Source organism: Somniosus microcephalus, chromosome 1, assembly GCF_052327205.1.
Source record: "Somniosus microcephalus isolate GS21.2 chromosome 1, FLI_Smic_1.0, whole genome shotgun sequence".
Classification (NCBI taxonomy): domain Eukaryota; kingdom Metazoa; phylum Chordata; class Chondrichthyes; order Squaliformes; family Somniosidae; genus Somniosus; species Somniosus microcephalus.
Window position 1 is genome coordinate 208,906,194 of NC_140987.1, and position 16,260 is coordinate 208,922,453.

A 16,260-nucleotide genomic window follows, 5' to 3' on the forward strand; every position below is an offset into this window, starting at 1 on the left:
GATTAGCCCTTTCTCATTGCACAGTACCAGATCCAGAATAGCCTGTTCCCTGGTTGGTTCCTCCACATACTGATCCAGGAAACCATCTCGCATGCATTCCAAGAATTCGTCCTCCACACCATTAGTGGTAATTTGATTTGCCCAGTCAATAGGTAGATTAAAGTCCCCCATGATTACCGTATTGCCCTAGTTACATGCACTTCTCATCTCTTGATTGATACTGTGCCCTACATTACCACTATTGTTTGGTGGCCTAAACACAACTCCCACCAATGTTTTCCGCCCTTTGCTGTTTCTTAGCTCCACCCAAACTGATTCCAGTTCTACATCACGATTTGCCGAGCCAAGGTCTTTTATCTCTACCGTACCAATCTCATCCCTTATTAACAGCGCTATGCCACCTCCTTTTCCTTTTTGTCTGTCCTTCCTAAATGTTGAGTACCCTGGAACATTCAGTTCCCAGCTTTAGTTACCCTGCAACCATGTCTCTGTAATGGCAATTACATCATACCCATTTACTTCTATTAGTGCCATTAATTCATCCACCTTGTTGCGAATGCTACGTGCATTTCGATAAAGTGCCTTCAACTTTGCCTGTTTAATATTTTTCTGCACTTTGACCCCTCTTTACTGTTGGCCTTTGTTTCTGCTCCCTACTAGTTTTGCTGACTATTTTTCTAGAAAGTGAAAAACCTTTTGTCGTGCTGAGTCATACAAAACATGAAGGTAAGAGGTTCAAATCCTGGTGTGCATGGTTTTAACTGATCTCAGTCACATGTAGTAGTGAGAACCGTCCAACTGTCATCAGTGTTCCTAAGCTAGGAGAGAAAAGAATCAGCCAGGGCTTCCTATCTTATGAACATTTGTGGGCATCATTGAGGACAGGATCATGGTCAGTGGTGAAGCTACCTACTATAAAATAGCTTGCTAGTAGTCATTCAAAGCACAATCACACATGAAGAATTACTAGTTGATCTTATGTGGTATTGCTGATAGACAAAATTATTAAACGTAATTTTAAAATATTAAACTGAATATATTTTTTTAAATCCATGGTATCTGATTATTTTTATTTTGTTTGTTTAGAAATGCTTTCTTTCGTTGGCTTGCAATCCTCAACTTATATTTGTACTTAATGTAATTATCCTTCTTTCATGATTACTTCTAGTGACTGTTTACTTATGCAAAATTATTTATCTTTGTAATTAACTATTTGTACATATGTTTTTAGTGATGCACAGCATAAATTATTACATTTGAGATTCGCTTCTAAAGTTATCAATATGTCCACTATATTTTTTTTTAAAAGGGAGAGGAAGGAAGGAGTGAGGAGCGAAGTCCAAGGCTGGAGCAAGGAGCAGGTACTGAGATAAGGATAGTGGAAGACCTGGAGCAGAGGGCAGGACTGTGTTTGGAGAGAGAACTACAGGAGTGGGGTTTATCAAAGAGCAGATGGGGTGAAATCTGTAAATGATTACGAGTCTAGTATGTTCTGCAGATTGGAGCAGAAAATTCTCATTTCATTGAGCAGGATTCTTCTCACAACGAAATAAAAAGCAGTGGCGTCGTTGTTATTCCAGTAACAACATAGTTAAAGAGGATTATAACTGAGCAAATGAGCTTTATTCAGAAAAGACATTTTTAGACTAAAGAATTCTATTTAAAATATAAAATCTGTAATTTAACCATAGTGCTAAAGATATTGCTGCACTTTATGGAATTTGAAAACTGAACAGGCATTCCAGCTCCATCATCAATTAGTGCAACCCGTAGAACGTTATTGTTGGTAATTTCACTAAGCACTTATTTCCCAAAATCATAATTGAAAAAGTTCAGAAGAATTCCCCAAAACTTTATTCTTCACTTTAAAAATAAATCATACATTCCACAGACCTTTAGTCCACAACTTACTCTTTTAAGCTGTAGTTACGATCACATGACAGTCTTTTATTTTCTTGTTGCAGGTGCTCATTTTTGTCCCACAGTTCTGTGTTGCAATGTAACACATAGTTGAGAAGTTCTTTAATGACTTCTGTTGAGTCAGAGACTTTTCGCAATTCCACAGAGCCAAGTTTAAACTGGACAGAAACACAAGAGCAGCTGATCATTTTCAAGTCCAAAATGGAAGTTTAAAGCACTGATTTTCTAAATCACAAAATAATGGCCCAGAAATTGCTGGAGCGGCGCATCTTGCAGCGTGCGGTGTGAATTGGGTTTTTTACCTCACCCATCAGATCGTATTACTTTCGTGCCGTAAACTACCTGAATTGTGAGTTGATAATGGGGCTGAAAGGGCAACGGGGCATCTGAGACCTTATGAACATCATGCCCAATGGCCTATCTCCTTAACCAATAAAATTTGAGAGAGAAAAAGAGAGTGAAGGACGCAGAAGGAAATAGTCTGATTTAGAGTCAAATTAGATAGAGAAATAGAGGGAAAGAAAGATTAGATTTAGAGAGAAAAAGAGAGACAGAAAGGAAATGTAATATAAAATGTAAAAATTTTAAATTTAAAAAACCTCCAAGACTTGGAATTTACAACATAAAGAAATGAGACTCCACGGTTTCAATTGCTCCATTTCTGAGATGAATTTCACATCAGGATCATAAATCCAGTCATTAACAGGGTCCTTACGACAAAGTTTCACCCCTCATTGTCTGCGGCGAGATTCATTCTTAGTTACAGCACAAATCCAGCAATTTCTTGATACTCATGGGGAGGTTGATAGCAGGTTCCCGTTTTCGCGAGGCTAACAGCAGATCGGCCAGTAACTTGTGGCGAATCGCAACTCATAGCACATCTATTACTCACCACAAATTGCTAGATTATTTATGCACTAATAATGGCAAGAACCGTGAACTCGCCGCTATTTTTCCACCAATTTCTGGGTCATTATTTCTCCATCTACAAGATTTATCAGTTTGAAAAAAGATAATATAAAATTTGTAGGATGGTGACATTTCCAATTCAAAATGACAACCGAATATACAGATTGTGTTTTGGAGAATGTGCTGTAGCAGCTTTAAAATATTTTATTAAAACTTCTTACAGCACCAGATAACTTGTCACTATTTCATTCAACATAAAATTTTAAATGCCCCAAAGTCTAGAAAGTCCACAAAGAGTTAATTGAAATACTGAATGCTGCAAAAAAGGGAAAATAGTCACATTAGTTCAACCTGACTTGAGCTATTGAGTGGCACATGGAGGTCTCACATGTAACTGTGACTTTCAGATAATGAGCTGTGGAACTCCCCAAAAATAACCTACGACTTAATATGTGCAGTCAATCAGAAGCACATTCCAAAACCGTCCTGGAGGAGCTTCAGGTTTGACATGCAACATATTATGGCTCTGTAGGAAGTAATGTGTAAGAGGTTGTGAAGCAAAGAAGAGTTTTCTCCCAGTGCTGTAAGTGCAGTTTTAACAGTTGCACTGGTCACAAATTTAATAAACTACAAATTATTTCTTGATAAATTTCCTGCAACAGTATCACCGTCTTTAATGCTTCAGCATGAAAGTTAGCACTCGTCTACCATTTAAAGCAAACTGTCAGTTCATTTCACCAATCATAGCTGTTGCAGGCATATGAATATCCACCAAAAAATAAAACATACAGGAGATTTAACTCTAATATATATATAATATATATATATTTATTTATGATATATAAATATAAATCAAATTTGGTTATGTGGGGTGCAGAATTCATTGAGATCTCATTCTAAGTTTCTGCAATACCTGTTACCCCTGTAGATGGTGCTGTTAAAGGTGTCAATGCAACAAACAATGGGTGCTATTTTTTTTACCAAAAATACATCACCCTCTGACTGCGCAATCTGGTTCTTTTACTTAAGGAAACCCCTGCTGCCCATATCTTATCCTGCACCACGTGCTGCCAACCATCACTCCTGTCTTTGCTGACCTATACTGGCTCCCAGTAACCCAATGCCACCAATTTAAAATTCTTATTCAATATAAAATCCCTAACTTCTTCCAGTCCTGATGAAAGGTCATTGACTATAAACGTGAACTCTTGTTTCTCTCTCTACAGATGCTGCCTGACCTGCTGAGCGTTTACAGCATTTTCTGTTTCAGATTTCCAGCATCCACATTATTTTGCTTTTGTGTAAAATCCTTATTCTTTAGTTTAAATCCTCTCATGGCCTTGACCCTCCCTATCTCTGTAAACTCCTCCAATCCTACAAGTGCCTCAGAGTTCCTCTGTTCCTGTAACTCTGTCGTTTTGTGTATCGCACCGTCCCCTCCCCAATCTCGCGCCTTTCTCCCACCATTGGCAGCTGTGCCTTCAGCCATCTAGGCCCCACGCTCTGAAATTGGCTCTCTAAACCCACTGCGTCTCTTCCTTCATCTCCTCATTTAAGACTTTATTTTAAACACACCTCTTTTCCTAAGCTTTTGGGTCACCCCTTCTAATATCTTGGCTTGAGGCCCACTTTCTTCTGATTACGCCTCTTTGAAGCGCTTTGGTACATTCTTCTGTTAAAAGCACTATATAAATGCAAGTTATTTTGTTGTTGAAAAAGCTGTTTCAGAGGAAGACGAGGAGGGTTAATTAAATCTCGTACTTTATTTGTACTTCACATTTCAAAACAATCATTCTTTACATAAAGATTTGGTAACAGTTGTATTTGACATGGGAAACATTAATTATCTATCTTCCAAGAATCAGTAAAAAATGCTGTCTCGAGGCAGAGATTTTAGATGCTACTTTCCAAATTCCTTCATGAGAATTGGACTTCTCTCAATTTCCATACCACACTGCAACCCTCTCACATCTAAATCCCCACCCCACCAACAGCGTAACCTCTGACTAACTGGGAGATCCACAGGGACAGAACATCAACGCACATTTCCTTTCCATCATACAGTATTTCACGCATTACACATGGTTCAGTGGTAGCACTCTCGCCGGACTCAAAAGGTTGTGGGTTGAAGCCCTACTCCAGGATTTGAGAATATAAGCTAGGCTGACACTTCACTGCAGTACTGAGGGAGTACCACTCTGTTGAAGGTGCTGCTTTTCTGATGACACAGTAAGTCGAGGCCCCATCTTCCCTCTCTGCTGGATGTATGTGATCCCATGACCCTATTCGAAGAGGAGGGGCGTTCTCCCTGGTCAACACAAACAGATTATCTGGTTATTTATCTCATTGCTGTTTGTGTGTCCTTGCTGTGAATAAATTACCATGTTTGCCTACATTACTGCAGTGCCTACACTTCAAAAGTAATTCATTAGATGTAAAGCACTTTGGGACATCCTGAGGACATGAAAGTCGCTATATAAATACGTTCATTCATTTTTTTTTCTTACATGCAAATATTTTTAGCTTACTGGTAGATTTCATAATATAAAACAAATCAGAACTACAACTATGAGGAATGACCAAAATCTGCCAATAATTAAAAAAGAGAATCTGAACCCAAGTTGCACATTTTAATACTTAAAAGAAAATGGATCCACCATTTTTGTCTCTCTCAAACTCAAATATTTAGGGCTCAAATGAAACATGAAAAATGACATTTCACATTAACATGATCAAACTTACATATAAAAGTTTTTTGTATAGATACTGTAGATAGATAAGCTGCAACAGACAAAACGTTTTTACTAAAATTATTGATAGGAAAAATGTCAGCATCATAAATGGTATCTATGGAATAAGTCACTAGGAATCCCAATGGTGCTTTCTACAGAAAGCACACACATCACCAAATATCCATTAAAAAAATATATATATTTCATACAGCAAGTACTTAGTGCTGGTGACGCATTAGTACTTTTCATTACACTTCTAGATTATTTCCTAGTACTGCAGCCAGAATGAGACACTAAGGAGCAAATGAGGTGGAGTGTAGGATTTTAAACTGGGAAGGAATAAAAGCTGCTGGAGATCTTAGTGTAATATTGAAACAAGAGCTTTCTACAGTTCTTTGCACCAGATGTTTACATTTTAATTCAAGGACCTTTACTTTAAAAATAATTAACATCTTGAAAAGGGAGTATTAATTATAAAAATGATGGCTTCCAAAATAGCAAGAGCAAAGTCGGCACTCAGCCATTTATCAAGGCCTCAGATTCTTTGATTCATTAAAACTCACTCCTCAGATATATATAACAATGTGGTAGGGCTGGAAACATCTGGGTGGTGAGAGGGAGTCTTATCTATCTGGCTCTTTTTGGCTGGAATTACTGTTAGTCGGAGAATGTGAAATTTGCCTGGTGGTCTAGAATACTGCAGTTCTGTTAGTTGGAAAGGAGCAGCCTTCAAAATAAAATGGTAGCAGTGTGGCCCAAATAGAAAAGCAGTAACATTGTAGAGTGGAAAGAATGGGCTGGAAGCAGTGTGGAGAGGAAAGAGGAGGCCAAGAAAGAGAAACAGCGACAGGGTGGAGAGGAAATAATAGTCTGGAAGCTGTGTAGAGAAGGGGGGGGATGGCTGAAAGCGAGAACCAGCAACAGGGTGGGGTGGGAGGGACAGTCCTAAAAGAGAGAGAAATCTTTCCAGCTTTCGTAGCGGTAACAATAGTAACATCTGTGAAGAGCACTGTTAAAAATATTTCTCAAAAAACCCCTGGAATTTCCACTTTATTTAACATAAATTTTAAGTCACATTGAAAATGTTCTCTCTGTTGAGGAAGCATATGGCAGATTACAGCATCAGCATAAGGCAGAATGTTCATAGCAAGATGCACAGAGGACAGAATCAACAAAAGATGGAAATGGTCATTGCTCGACACTTGTGTGGCGTGAATGTTACTTGCGACTTATCAGCCCAATCCTGATGTTGTCCAGGTCTTGCTGCACGAAGGCATTTCTAATTAATTTTCCCTTTTCAAGATGTTAATTTAAAAAAGGTTCTTGAATTCAAATGTTAACATCTGGTGAAAAAAACTGCAGAAAATCCTGTTTCAATATTACGCAAAAAGTGGAAATTCCAGGGTTTATGAGAAATATTTTTAACAGTGCTCTTCCCAGATGTTACTAGTGTTACAAGTAAGGCTGATGAGCTGTAGGCACAAGTTGTCATATGGGGCTATGATATAGTGGCTATCATGAAGACCTAGCTTAAACATGGGCAGGAATGGGAGCCAACAGTCCTGGCTACAATGTATTCAACAACAACTTGCATTTATATAGCGTCTTTAACGTAGTAAAACGTCCCAAGGTGCTGCACAGGAGTATTTTAAGACAAAAAATTTGACACCGATCCACATAATGATAAATTAGGGCAGGTGACCAAAAGCTTTGTCAAAGAGGTAGGTTTTAAGGAGCGTCTTAAAGGAGGAAAGAGAGGTAGCGAGGCGGACAGGTTTAGGCAGGGAATTCAGAGTTTAGGGCCTAGGCAACAGAAGGCACGGCCACCAAAGGCTAAGCGATTATAAAGAGGGACCCTCAAGAGGGCAGAATTAGAGGAGTACAGATATCTCGGGGGTTGTAGGGCTGAAGGAGATTACAGAGCTAGGAAAGGGCGAGGCCAAGGGGGGATTTGAAAACAAGGATGAGAATTTTGAAATCGAGGCGCTGCTTAACCAGGAGCCAATGTAGGTCAGCGAGCACAGGGGTGATGGGCGAACGGGACTTGGTGCGAGTTAGGACACAGGCAGCCAAGTTTTGGATGACCTCAAGTTTACGTAGGGTGGAATGTGGGAGGCCAGCCAGGAGTATGTTGGAATAGTCATGTCTGGAGGTAACAAAGGCATGGATGAGGGTTTCAGCATAAGAACATAAGAACATAAGAAATAGGAGCAGGAGTAGGCCAATTGGCCCCTCGAGCCTGCTCCGCCATTCAATAAGATCATGGCTGATCTGATCCTAACCGCCAATCCACTATCACAGAACCATCTCCTGAATCTAACAGCATTAGACACACGAAAACAGGAGCAGGATCAGGCTACACGGCCCCTGGGCCCGCTCCGCTACCCACAGGGCCATGACCTATCCGAACCTAGACTCATGTCCAAATTCCTGCCCGCTCCCCGTAACCCTTAATTCCCTTTTCGACTAGGAAACTGTCTATTTCTGTTTTAAATTTATGTAATGATGTAGCTTCGACAGCTTTTTGGGGCAGCATATTCCATGGACCTACCACCCTCTGAGTGAAGTAGTTCCTCCTCATCTCAGTTTTGAAAGAGCAGCCCCTTATTCTAAGACTATGCCCCCTAGTTCTAGTTTCACCCATCATCTGGAACATCCTCCCTGCATCCACCCGATCCAACCCCTTCACAATCTTATATGTTTCAATAAGATCGCCTCTCATTCTTCTGAACTCCAATGAGTAGAGTCCCAATCTACTCAACCTCTCCTCATATGTCCATCCCCTCATCCCCGGGATTAATCGAGTGAACCTTCTTTGTACTGACTCGAGAGCAAGTATGTCCTTTCTTAAGTATGGACACCAAAACTGTATGCAGTATTCCAGGTGCGGTCTCACCAATACCTTGTACAACTGAAGCAATACCTCCCTATTTTTATATTCTATCCCCCTAGCAATGAAAGCCAACATTCCATTGGCCTTCTTAATCACTTGCTGCACCTGCATACGAACCTTTTGAGTTTCGTGCACCAGGACCCCCAGATCCCTTTGTACTTCAGTACTTTCAAGTTTCTTGCCATTAAGATAATAACTTGCTCTACGATTTTTCCTGCCAAAGTGCATAACCTCACACTTTCCAGTATTGTATTCCATCTGCCAAATCTCTGCCCACTTACTTAGCCTGTCTATGTCCCCTTGCAGGTTTTTTATGTCCTCCTCACTCACTACTTTCCCTCCCATCTTAGTATCATCTGCAAACTTTGACGTGTTACACTCGGTCCCCTCCTCCAAATCGTTAATATAGATTGGAAAGAGTTGGGGACCCAGCACTGACCCCTGCGGAACACCACTGGTTACTGATTGCCAGTCTGAATATGAACCATTTATCCCAACTCTCTGCCTTCTGTTAGATAGCCAATCCTCTATCCATGCCAGAATATTACCCCCAATCCCGTGATTTTTTATCTTAAGCAATAATCTTTTGTGTGGCACCTTGTCAAATGCCTTTTGGAAGTCTAAATACACTACGTCCACTGGTTCACCTTTATCCACCCTATATGTTACTTCCTCAAAGAACTCCAGCAAATTTGTCAAACATGACTTCCCCTTCATAAAACCATGCTGACTTTGTCTTATTAAATTATGATTATCCAAATGTCCTGTTACTGTCTCCTTAATAATGGACTCCAAAATTTTACCTACCACAGATGTTAGGCTAACCGGTCTATAGTTTCCAGCCTTCTGTCTACTGCCCTTTTTAAATAAGGGTGTTACATTAGCAGTTTTCCAGTCTGCCGGGACCTTTGCTGAGTCCAGGGAGTTTTGGAAGATTATTACCAATGCATCCACAATCCCTACCGCCACTTCCCTCAAAACCCTGGGATGTAAGCCATCAGGTCCAGGTGATTTATCCGCCTTGAGTCCCATTATTTTACCAAGTACTACTTCCTTAGTGATTTTAATCGTATTTAGCTCCTCCCCCCCTATAGCCCCCTGCTTGTCAAGTGTTGGGATATTCTTGGTGTCCTCTACTGTAAAGACTGATGTAAAATATTCATTCAGTGTTTTGCCATCTCCATATTTCCCACCATTAATTTCCCGGTCTCATCCTCTAAGGGACCAACATTTACTTTAGCCACCCTTTTTCTTTTTATATAACTATAAAAACTCTTACTATCTGTCTTTATATTTTTTGCTAGTTTACTTTCATAATGTATCTTCCCTTTCTTAATCAATCTTTTTGTTATTTTTTGCTGTCTTTTAAAGTTTTCCCAATCCTCTATCCTCCCACTAGATTTGGCTACCTTATATGCCCTTGTTTTTAGTCGAATACTATCCTTAATTTCTTTACTTAGCCACGGATGGCTGTCTTTTCTTTTACACCCTTTTTTTCTCAGTGGAATATACTTTTTTTGGAATTTGTAAAATAACTCCTTAAATGTACACCACTGATCATGTATCGTCTTATCCTTTAACCTATTTTCCCAATCCACTTTACTCAATTCCGCTCTCATACCTTCATAGTCTCCTTTATTCAAGCTTAGCACGCTTGTTTGAGATACAGCCTCCTCACCCTCTAACTGAATATGGAATTCAACCATGTTATGGTCACTCATTCCAAGGGGATCCTTTACTAGGACATTTTTAATTAATCCTGTCTCGTTACACAGGACCAGATCTAAGGTTGCTTGCCCCCTGGTTGGTTCAGTTACATACTGCTCAAGAAACCCATCCCTAATACACTCAATGAACTCATCCTCAAGGCAGCCCTGCCCAATTTGATTCGTCCAATTTATATGATAGTTAAAATCCCCCATAATTATAGATGTTCCCTTATTACAAGCCTCAACTATTTCCTGATTAATACTCCGTCCAACCGAGTTGCGACTGTTCGGAGGCCTATATACTACACCCACTAGTGTTTTTTTCCCCTTATTATTCCTTATCTCCACCCAAACTGTTTCATTATCCTGATCCTTTGACCCAATATCATTTCTCTGTATTACAGTGATTCCTTCCTTTATTAACATAGCCACCCCACCTCCCCTTCCTTCCTGCCTGTCCTTCCTGATTGTTAAATAACCTGGTATGTTTAATTCCCAGGCATTGTCACCCTGCAGCCATGTTTCTGTAATGGCCACAAGATCATACCCATATGTAGCTATTTGTGCCTTTAACTCGTCTATTTTGTTACGAATGCTATGTGCATTCAGATAGAGAACTTTCAAATATGTTTTGTGACACTTAGTTCCTGCTATTGCCCCTTTTATTACTTTACCTTTTACTCCACACCTTCTACCCCTTCCTGACACGCTCTGGTTTTTAATTTCCCCACTGCTACCTAAGTCTATGACCTTCTCTGTTGTCATTTGTATTATTTGCTCTCTGGGAACCTCCCCCCCACTAGTTAGCGGATGAGCTGAGGCAAGGGCGGAGACAGGCGATGTTACGGAGGTGGAAGTAGGCGGTCTTTGTTATGCTGCGGATATGTGGTCGGAAGCTCATTTCAGGGTCAAATATGACACCAAGATTGCGAACAGTGTGGTTCAGCCTCAGACAGATGTTAGGGAGATGGATGGAGTCAGTGGCTAGGGAATGGAGTTTGTGGCGGGGACAGAAAACAATGGCTTTGGTCGTCCCAATATTTAATTGGAGAAAATTTTTACTCTTTTTATTTACTCTATTGAAGCAGTTCATGATTTTGATCACTTCTATGTCGGACAAGCAGTCTGACAATTTAGACACCGTGGAGGGGTCGGGATAAGAAGTAGTGAGGTAGAGCTGGGTGTCATCAGCATATATGTGGAAACTGATGCTGTGTTTTTGGATGATGTCGCCAAGGGGCAACATGCAGATTAGAAATAGGAGGGGGCCATGCATAGATCCTTGGGGGGCACCAGAGGTAACGATGCTGGAGAGGGAAGGGAAGCCGTTGCAGGTGATTCTCTGGCTACAATTAGATAGGTAAGAATGGAACCAGGCGAGTGCAGTCCCACCCAGCTGGACAACGGTGGAGAGGCGTTGGAGGAGGATGGAGTGGTCAACTGTGTCAAAGGCTGCAGACAAGTCAAGAAGGACAAGGAGGGATGGTTTACCTTTGTCATAGTCACAAAGGATATCATTTGCGACTTTGATGAGAGCCGTTTCGGTACTGTGGCAAGGGCGGAAATCTGATTGGAGGGTTTCAATCATGGAATTGTGGAAAGATGGGCACGGATTTGGGAGGCAACAACACATTCAAGGACTTGAGAGGAAAGGGAGGTTGGAGATGGGGCGGTAATTTGCAAGGACAGAGGGATCAAGGTTTGGTTTTTTGAGGAGAGGGGTGATGACGGCAGATTTGAGGGAGAGGGGGACAGTACCCAAGAAAGAACCAGTAACAATATCAGCTAACATGGGAGCCAGAAAAGGAAGTTGGGTGGTCAGCAGTTTGGTGGGAATAGGGTCGAAGGAGCAGAAGGTGGGTCTCATAGACAAGATGAGTGCAGAGAGGTCATGAGTGGAGATTGGAGAGAAACTGGAGAAAGATGTGAGTTCAGGGCTAGGGCAAGGGGGAACCTTTGAGGAAGTTTGGCCCAGTGGGCTCGGGGAAGGAAGGGAAGTGGCAGAGGCAGCTGAACGGATGGTCTCAATCTTAGAGACAAAGAAGTCTATGAGCTCCTCACAGTTGTTATCAGAGGTGAGGGTGGAGGAGACAGGGAAGAGGGGTTTAAGAAGACGGTTAGCAGTAGAGAATAGGAGCCCGGGTTTATCTTTGCATGCCAGAATGATTCTGGAATAGTGAGTAATTTTGGCAGGCGAGAGCAGGGCCCAATAGTGTTTTGTGGTCCAGCCAAATCTGGCGGTGAGTGGCTAAACCAGTTGTCCGCCATATCCATTTGAGTCTGCCTTGGACTCAAGGGAGCGAAGAGGAGAGCTGTACCAGGGGGAACGGCCATGGTGAGAGGGGGTAATTGTTTTAGTAGGGACTGGGGCATCAAAGATAGTGGTGAGGGTGTGGCTGAGCAGATCGATAGCTGCAGAAATGTCATGGTGAATGGAGGGCTAGAGGCTGGACAGTTGGGATTTCATAAGTGCAGTTGTGAGAGAGTTGAGAGAGTTCTTTCCAGGGGCGGACACAGAAGGAAGTACGGTTGGGGTGGGTGGAGAGCGATACGAGGAAATGGTCAGAGATGGCCTTATCTGCAATTGACACGATGGGCGTAGCGAGGCCACGAGAGATGGCAAGGTTGAAGGGGTGGCCCTGAATATGGGTTGGGGAGTTTACATGGAGGGAGAGATTAAGGCAGGATAGGAGGCTAGTGAACTCAGAGGAGAGTATGATGAATTGAGATGGAGGTTGAAATTACTGAGGATGAAAAGTCGCTCGGTGCAGAGGCTGAGGGAGGAGAACAGTGAAGATACCTCAGTAATAAAATGTTTATGGTACTTGGGTGGGCGGTAGAGAACAAGAATTTTAAATGAGAGGGGTGGAATAAGGCAAGATGCTCAAAGGAGGAGAAACTGCCGGAGGAATAGGGGAAAGACCAAGGTATGATTTGGTGATGAGAGCCACACCGATACCACGGCGGTCTAAGCGGGGCAAGTGGTGGAACATATAGCCAGGTGGGGAGGCTTCATTTCAGGGTAAGGTGTCATCCCCCCTCAACCAAGTTTCTGTCAGGGCCATGATATCGAAGCAGTCATCCATGATAAGCTCATGGATGGCAAGGGCCTTCAGGAGGGATAGGGAAGGAAAAAAGAAAAGTGGGTGGCAGCATTGATCAAGGATGGTATTACAGTTCTACAGAGGAACGATGTACTTGAGTGTTCAAAAACGGAATCTATTTGGTTAGGGATAAAGAACAGAAAAGGAGGCATTTCATACTGGGTGTTTACTATAGACCCCAAATAGTGAGGAGATAGAGGAGCAAATCTGTAGACAAATTTCAGAGAAATGTAAAAATAATAGAGTAGGAATAGTAGGGGACTTCAATTACCCAAATATAGACTGGGGGAAAAAAACAGTTTAAAGGGCAAGGAGGGTGAAGAATTCCTAAAATGTGTACAGGAGAACTTTCATAATTAACATGTTTCTAGCCAGACAAGGATGGAAGCAGTGCTGGATCTAGTTCTGGGGAATGAAGTGGGGCAAGTGGAGCCTGTTTCAATGGGAGAATATCTGGGTAATAGATCATAATATAAATACATAAAGTAATTACGGAAAGGGACAAAGAAAAATCAAAGGTGAAAATACCCAACTGGAAGAGAGCCAATTTCAATGATTTGAGAAGGGATCTAGCACAGGTGGACTGGAAACAAAGATTGGCCGAGAATACAATAAATGAGCAATGGCAGGCCTTCAAGGCGGAGATAGTTCGGGTACAAACCAAGCATATTCCCATCAGAAGGAAAGTTGGAGCATCAAAAGCTAGAGCTCCCTGGATGACAAAGGAAATAGAAGCTAAAATAAAACACAAAAAAGGAGGTTTCTGACAAATCAAAGTCAGGTGCATAATATAGTAGAAAACCAGGCAGAATAGAGAGTGTGCAAGGGAAATTGAAAAAGGCAGAGAGAGAATATGAGAAGAGATTAGCGGGTAACAAAAGAGAACCCAACAATCTTTTATAAACATAGAAAGGAAAAGGAAAAGGAAAGTTAAAGGAATGGTGGGGCCGATTAGGGACAAAGAAGGAAAACTTCTTGTGGAGGCAGAGGGCATGACTGCGGTACTGAATCAGTACTTTACATCTGTCTTCACAAACGAGGATGAAGTTGAAGAGGCCGTGGTGGAGGAAGTAGAGATATTAGATAGGATAAAAACAGATAAAGGAGGTGTTAAATAGATCTGCATCACTCAAATTTAACAAGTCACCCAGTCCAGATGGGATGCATCCAAGGTTGCTGAGGGAAGCGAGAGTGGAGATAACAGAAGCGCTGACCACAATCTTTCAATCCTCCTTGGATGTGGGAGTGGTGCCAAAGGACTAGAGGATTGCAAATGTTACACCCCTACTCAAAAGAGGTAGGGATAAACCTGGTAATTACAGGCCAATGAGTCTAATGTCAGTGGTGTGAAAACTACTAGAGACCACTGTCAATGACAATATTAATTCTCACTTGGAGAAGCATGGATTAATAAGTGACAGCCAGCATGGATTTGTTAAAGGAAAATTGCATCCGAGTAACCTGACTGAGTTCATTGATGAAGTAACAGAACGGGTTGATGAAGGTAGTGCAGGAGAATTTTATAGATGGACTTTCAAAAAGGATTTGATAAAGTGCTACATAAGAGACTTATTTCAGAAAAAAAAAGCATATGGGATTACAGGGACGGTGGTAACTTAGGTACGTAATTGGCTGAGGGGTAGGAGGCAGAGAGTAGTGGTGAACGGATGTTTTTCTGACTGGAGAGCAGTATGCAGTGGGGTCCCCCAGGGATCAATATTAGGAGCATTGCTTTTCTTGTTATATATAAAATGACCTGGACTTTGGTATAGGGAATACAATTTCCAAGTTTGCAGATGATCAAAATTTGGCAACGTACTAAATAGTGAGGAAAATAGTAGCAGACTTCAGGAGAACATAGTTAGACTGGTGAAATGGGAAGGCACGTGGCAGATGCAATTTTATGCGGATAAGTATGAAGTGATACACTTTGGGCGGAACATGGAGAGGCCGTAGAATCTAAATTTTGAGGTGGGGGGGGGGGGCAGGGCTCCAAGAGCAGAGGGGCTTTGAGGTGCATATTCACAAGTCTTTGAAGGTGACAGGGCAAGTAGGTAAGGTGGTTAAGAAAACATATGGGATACTTCGAATCATAGAATGATACAGCGCAGGAGGAGGCCATTTGGCCCATCGTGCCTGTGCCAGCTCTTTAGTAGAGTTATCCAATTAGTCTCACTCCCCGGCTCCTTTCCCCATAGTCCAGCAAATTTTTCCCCCTTCAAGTATTTATCCAATTCCCTTTTGAAAGTTACTACTAATCTGCTTCCACCATAGATAGGACAAGGAAGGAGGTTCTGCTGAGGGAGTTTGAGCTGCTAGGGGCCAAATTAAAAAGCAGAACCACAAGGGTAATAATCTCTGGATTATTACCTGAGCCACGAGCGAATTTGGCTAGGACAAATAAAATTAGAGAGTTAAATGCGTGGCTCAAAGACTGGTGTGGGAGAAATGGGTTTTGCTTCCTGGGACACTGGCACCAGTACTGGGGCAGGAGGGAGCTGTTCCGTTGGGACGGGCTTCACTTGGCCAGTGCTGGGACTAGAGTCCTGGCGGATCATATAACTAGGGCTGTAGAGAGGGCTTTAAACTAACTAGTGGGGGGGGAGGTTCCTAGAGAGCAAATAATAAAAATGACAACAGAGAAGGTCATAGACTTAGGTAGCAGTGGGGAAATAAAAAACCAGAGCGTGTCAGGAAGGGGCAGAAGGTATGGAGTAAAAGGTAAAGTAATAAAAAGGGCAAAAGCAGGAACTAAGTGTCACAAAAGATCTTTGAAAGTTCTCTATCTGAATGCACGTAGCATTCGTAACAAAATAGACGAGTTAATGGCACAAATAACTACATATGGGTATGATCTTGTGGCCATTACAGAAACATGGCTGCAGGGTGACAATGCCTGGGAATTAAACATACCAGGTTATTTAACGATCAGGAAGGACAGGCAGGAAGGAAGGGGAGGTGGGGTGGCTATGTTAATAAAGGAAGGAATCACT

At 41.8% G+C, this 16,260-nt stretch overlaps 1 protein-coding gene across 2 annotated transcripts in view; it reads right to left on the bottom strand.

Moving 5' to 3' along the window:
- Nucleotides 1–16,260, bottom strand: part of xrcc4 (X-ray repair complementing 4) — a 583,131-nt gene that overhangs the window by 382,879 nt on the left and 183,992 nt on the right. For both annotated transcript variants that reach the window (XM_085989376.1, XM_085989378.1), the window contains exon 4: nt 1,912–2,078. In XM_085989376.1, coding sequence (XP_085845502.1) covers nt 1,912–2,078 — 167 coding nt within the window. The remainder of the gene's footprint in view (nt 1–1,911; nt 2,079–16,260) is intronic.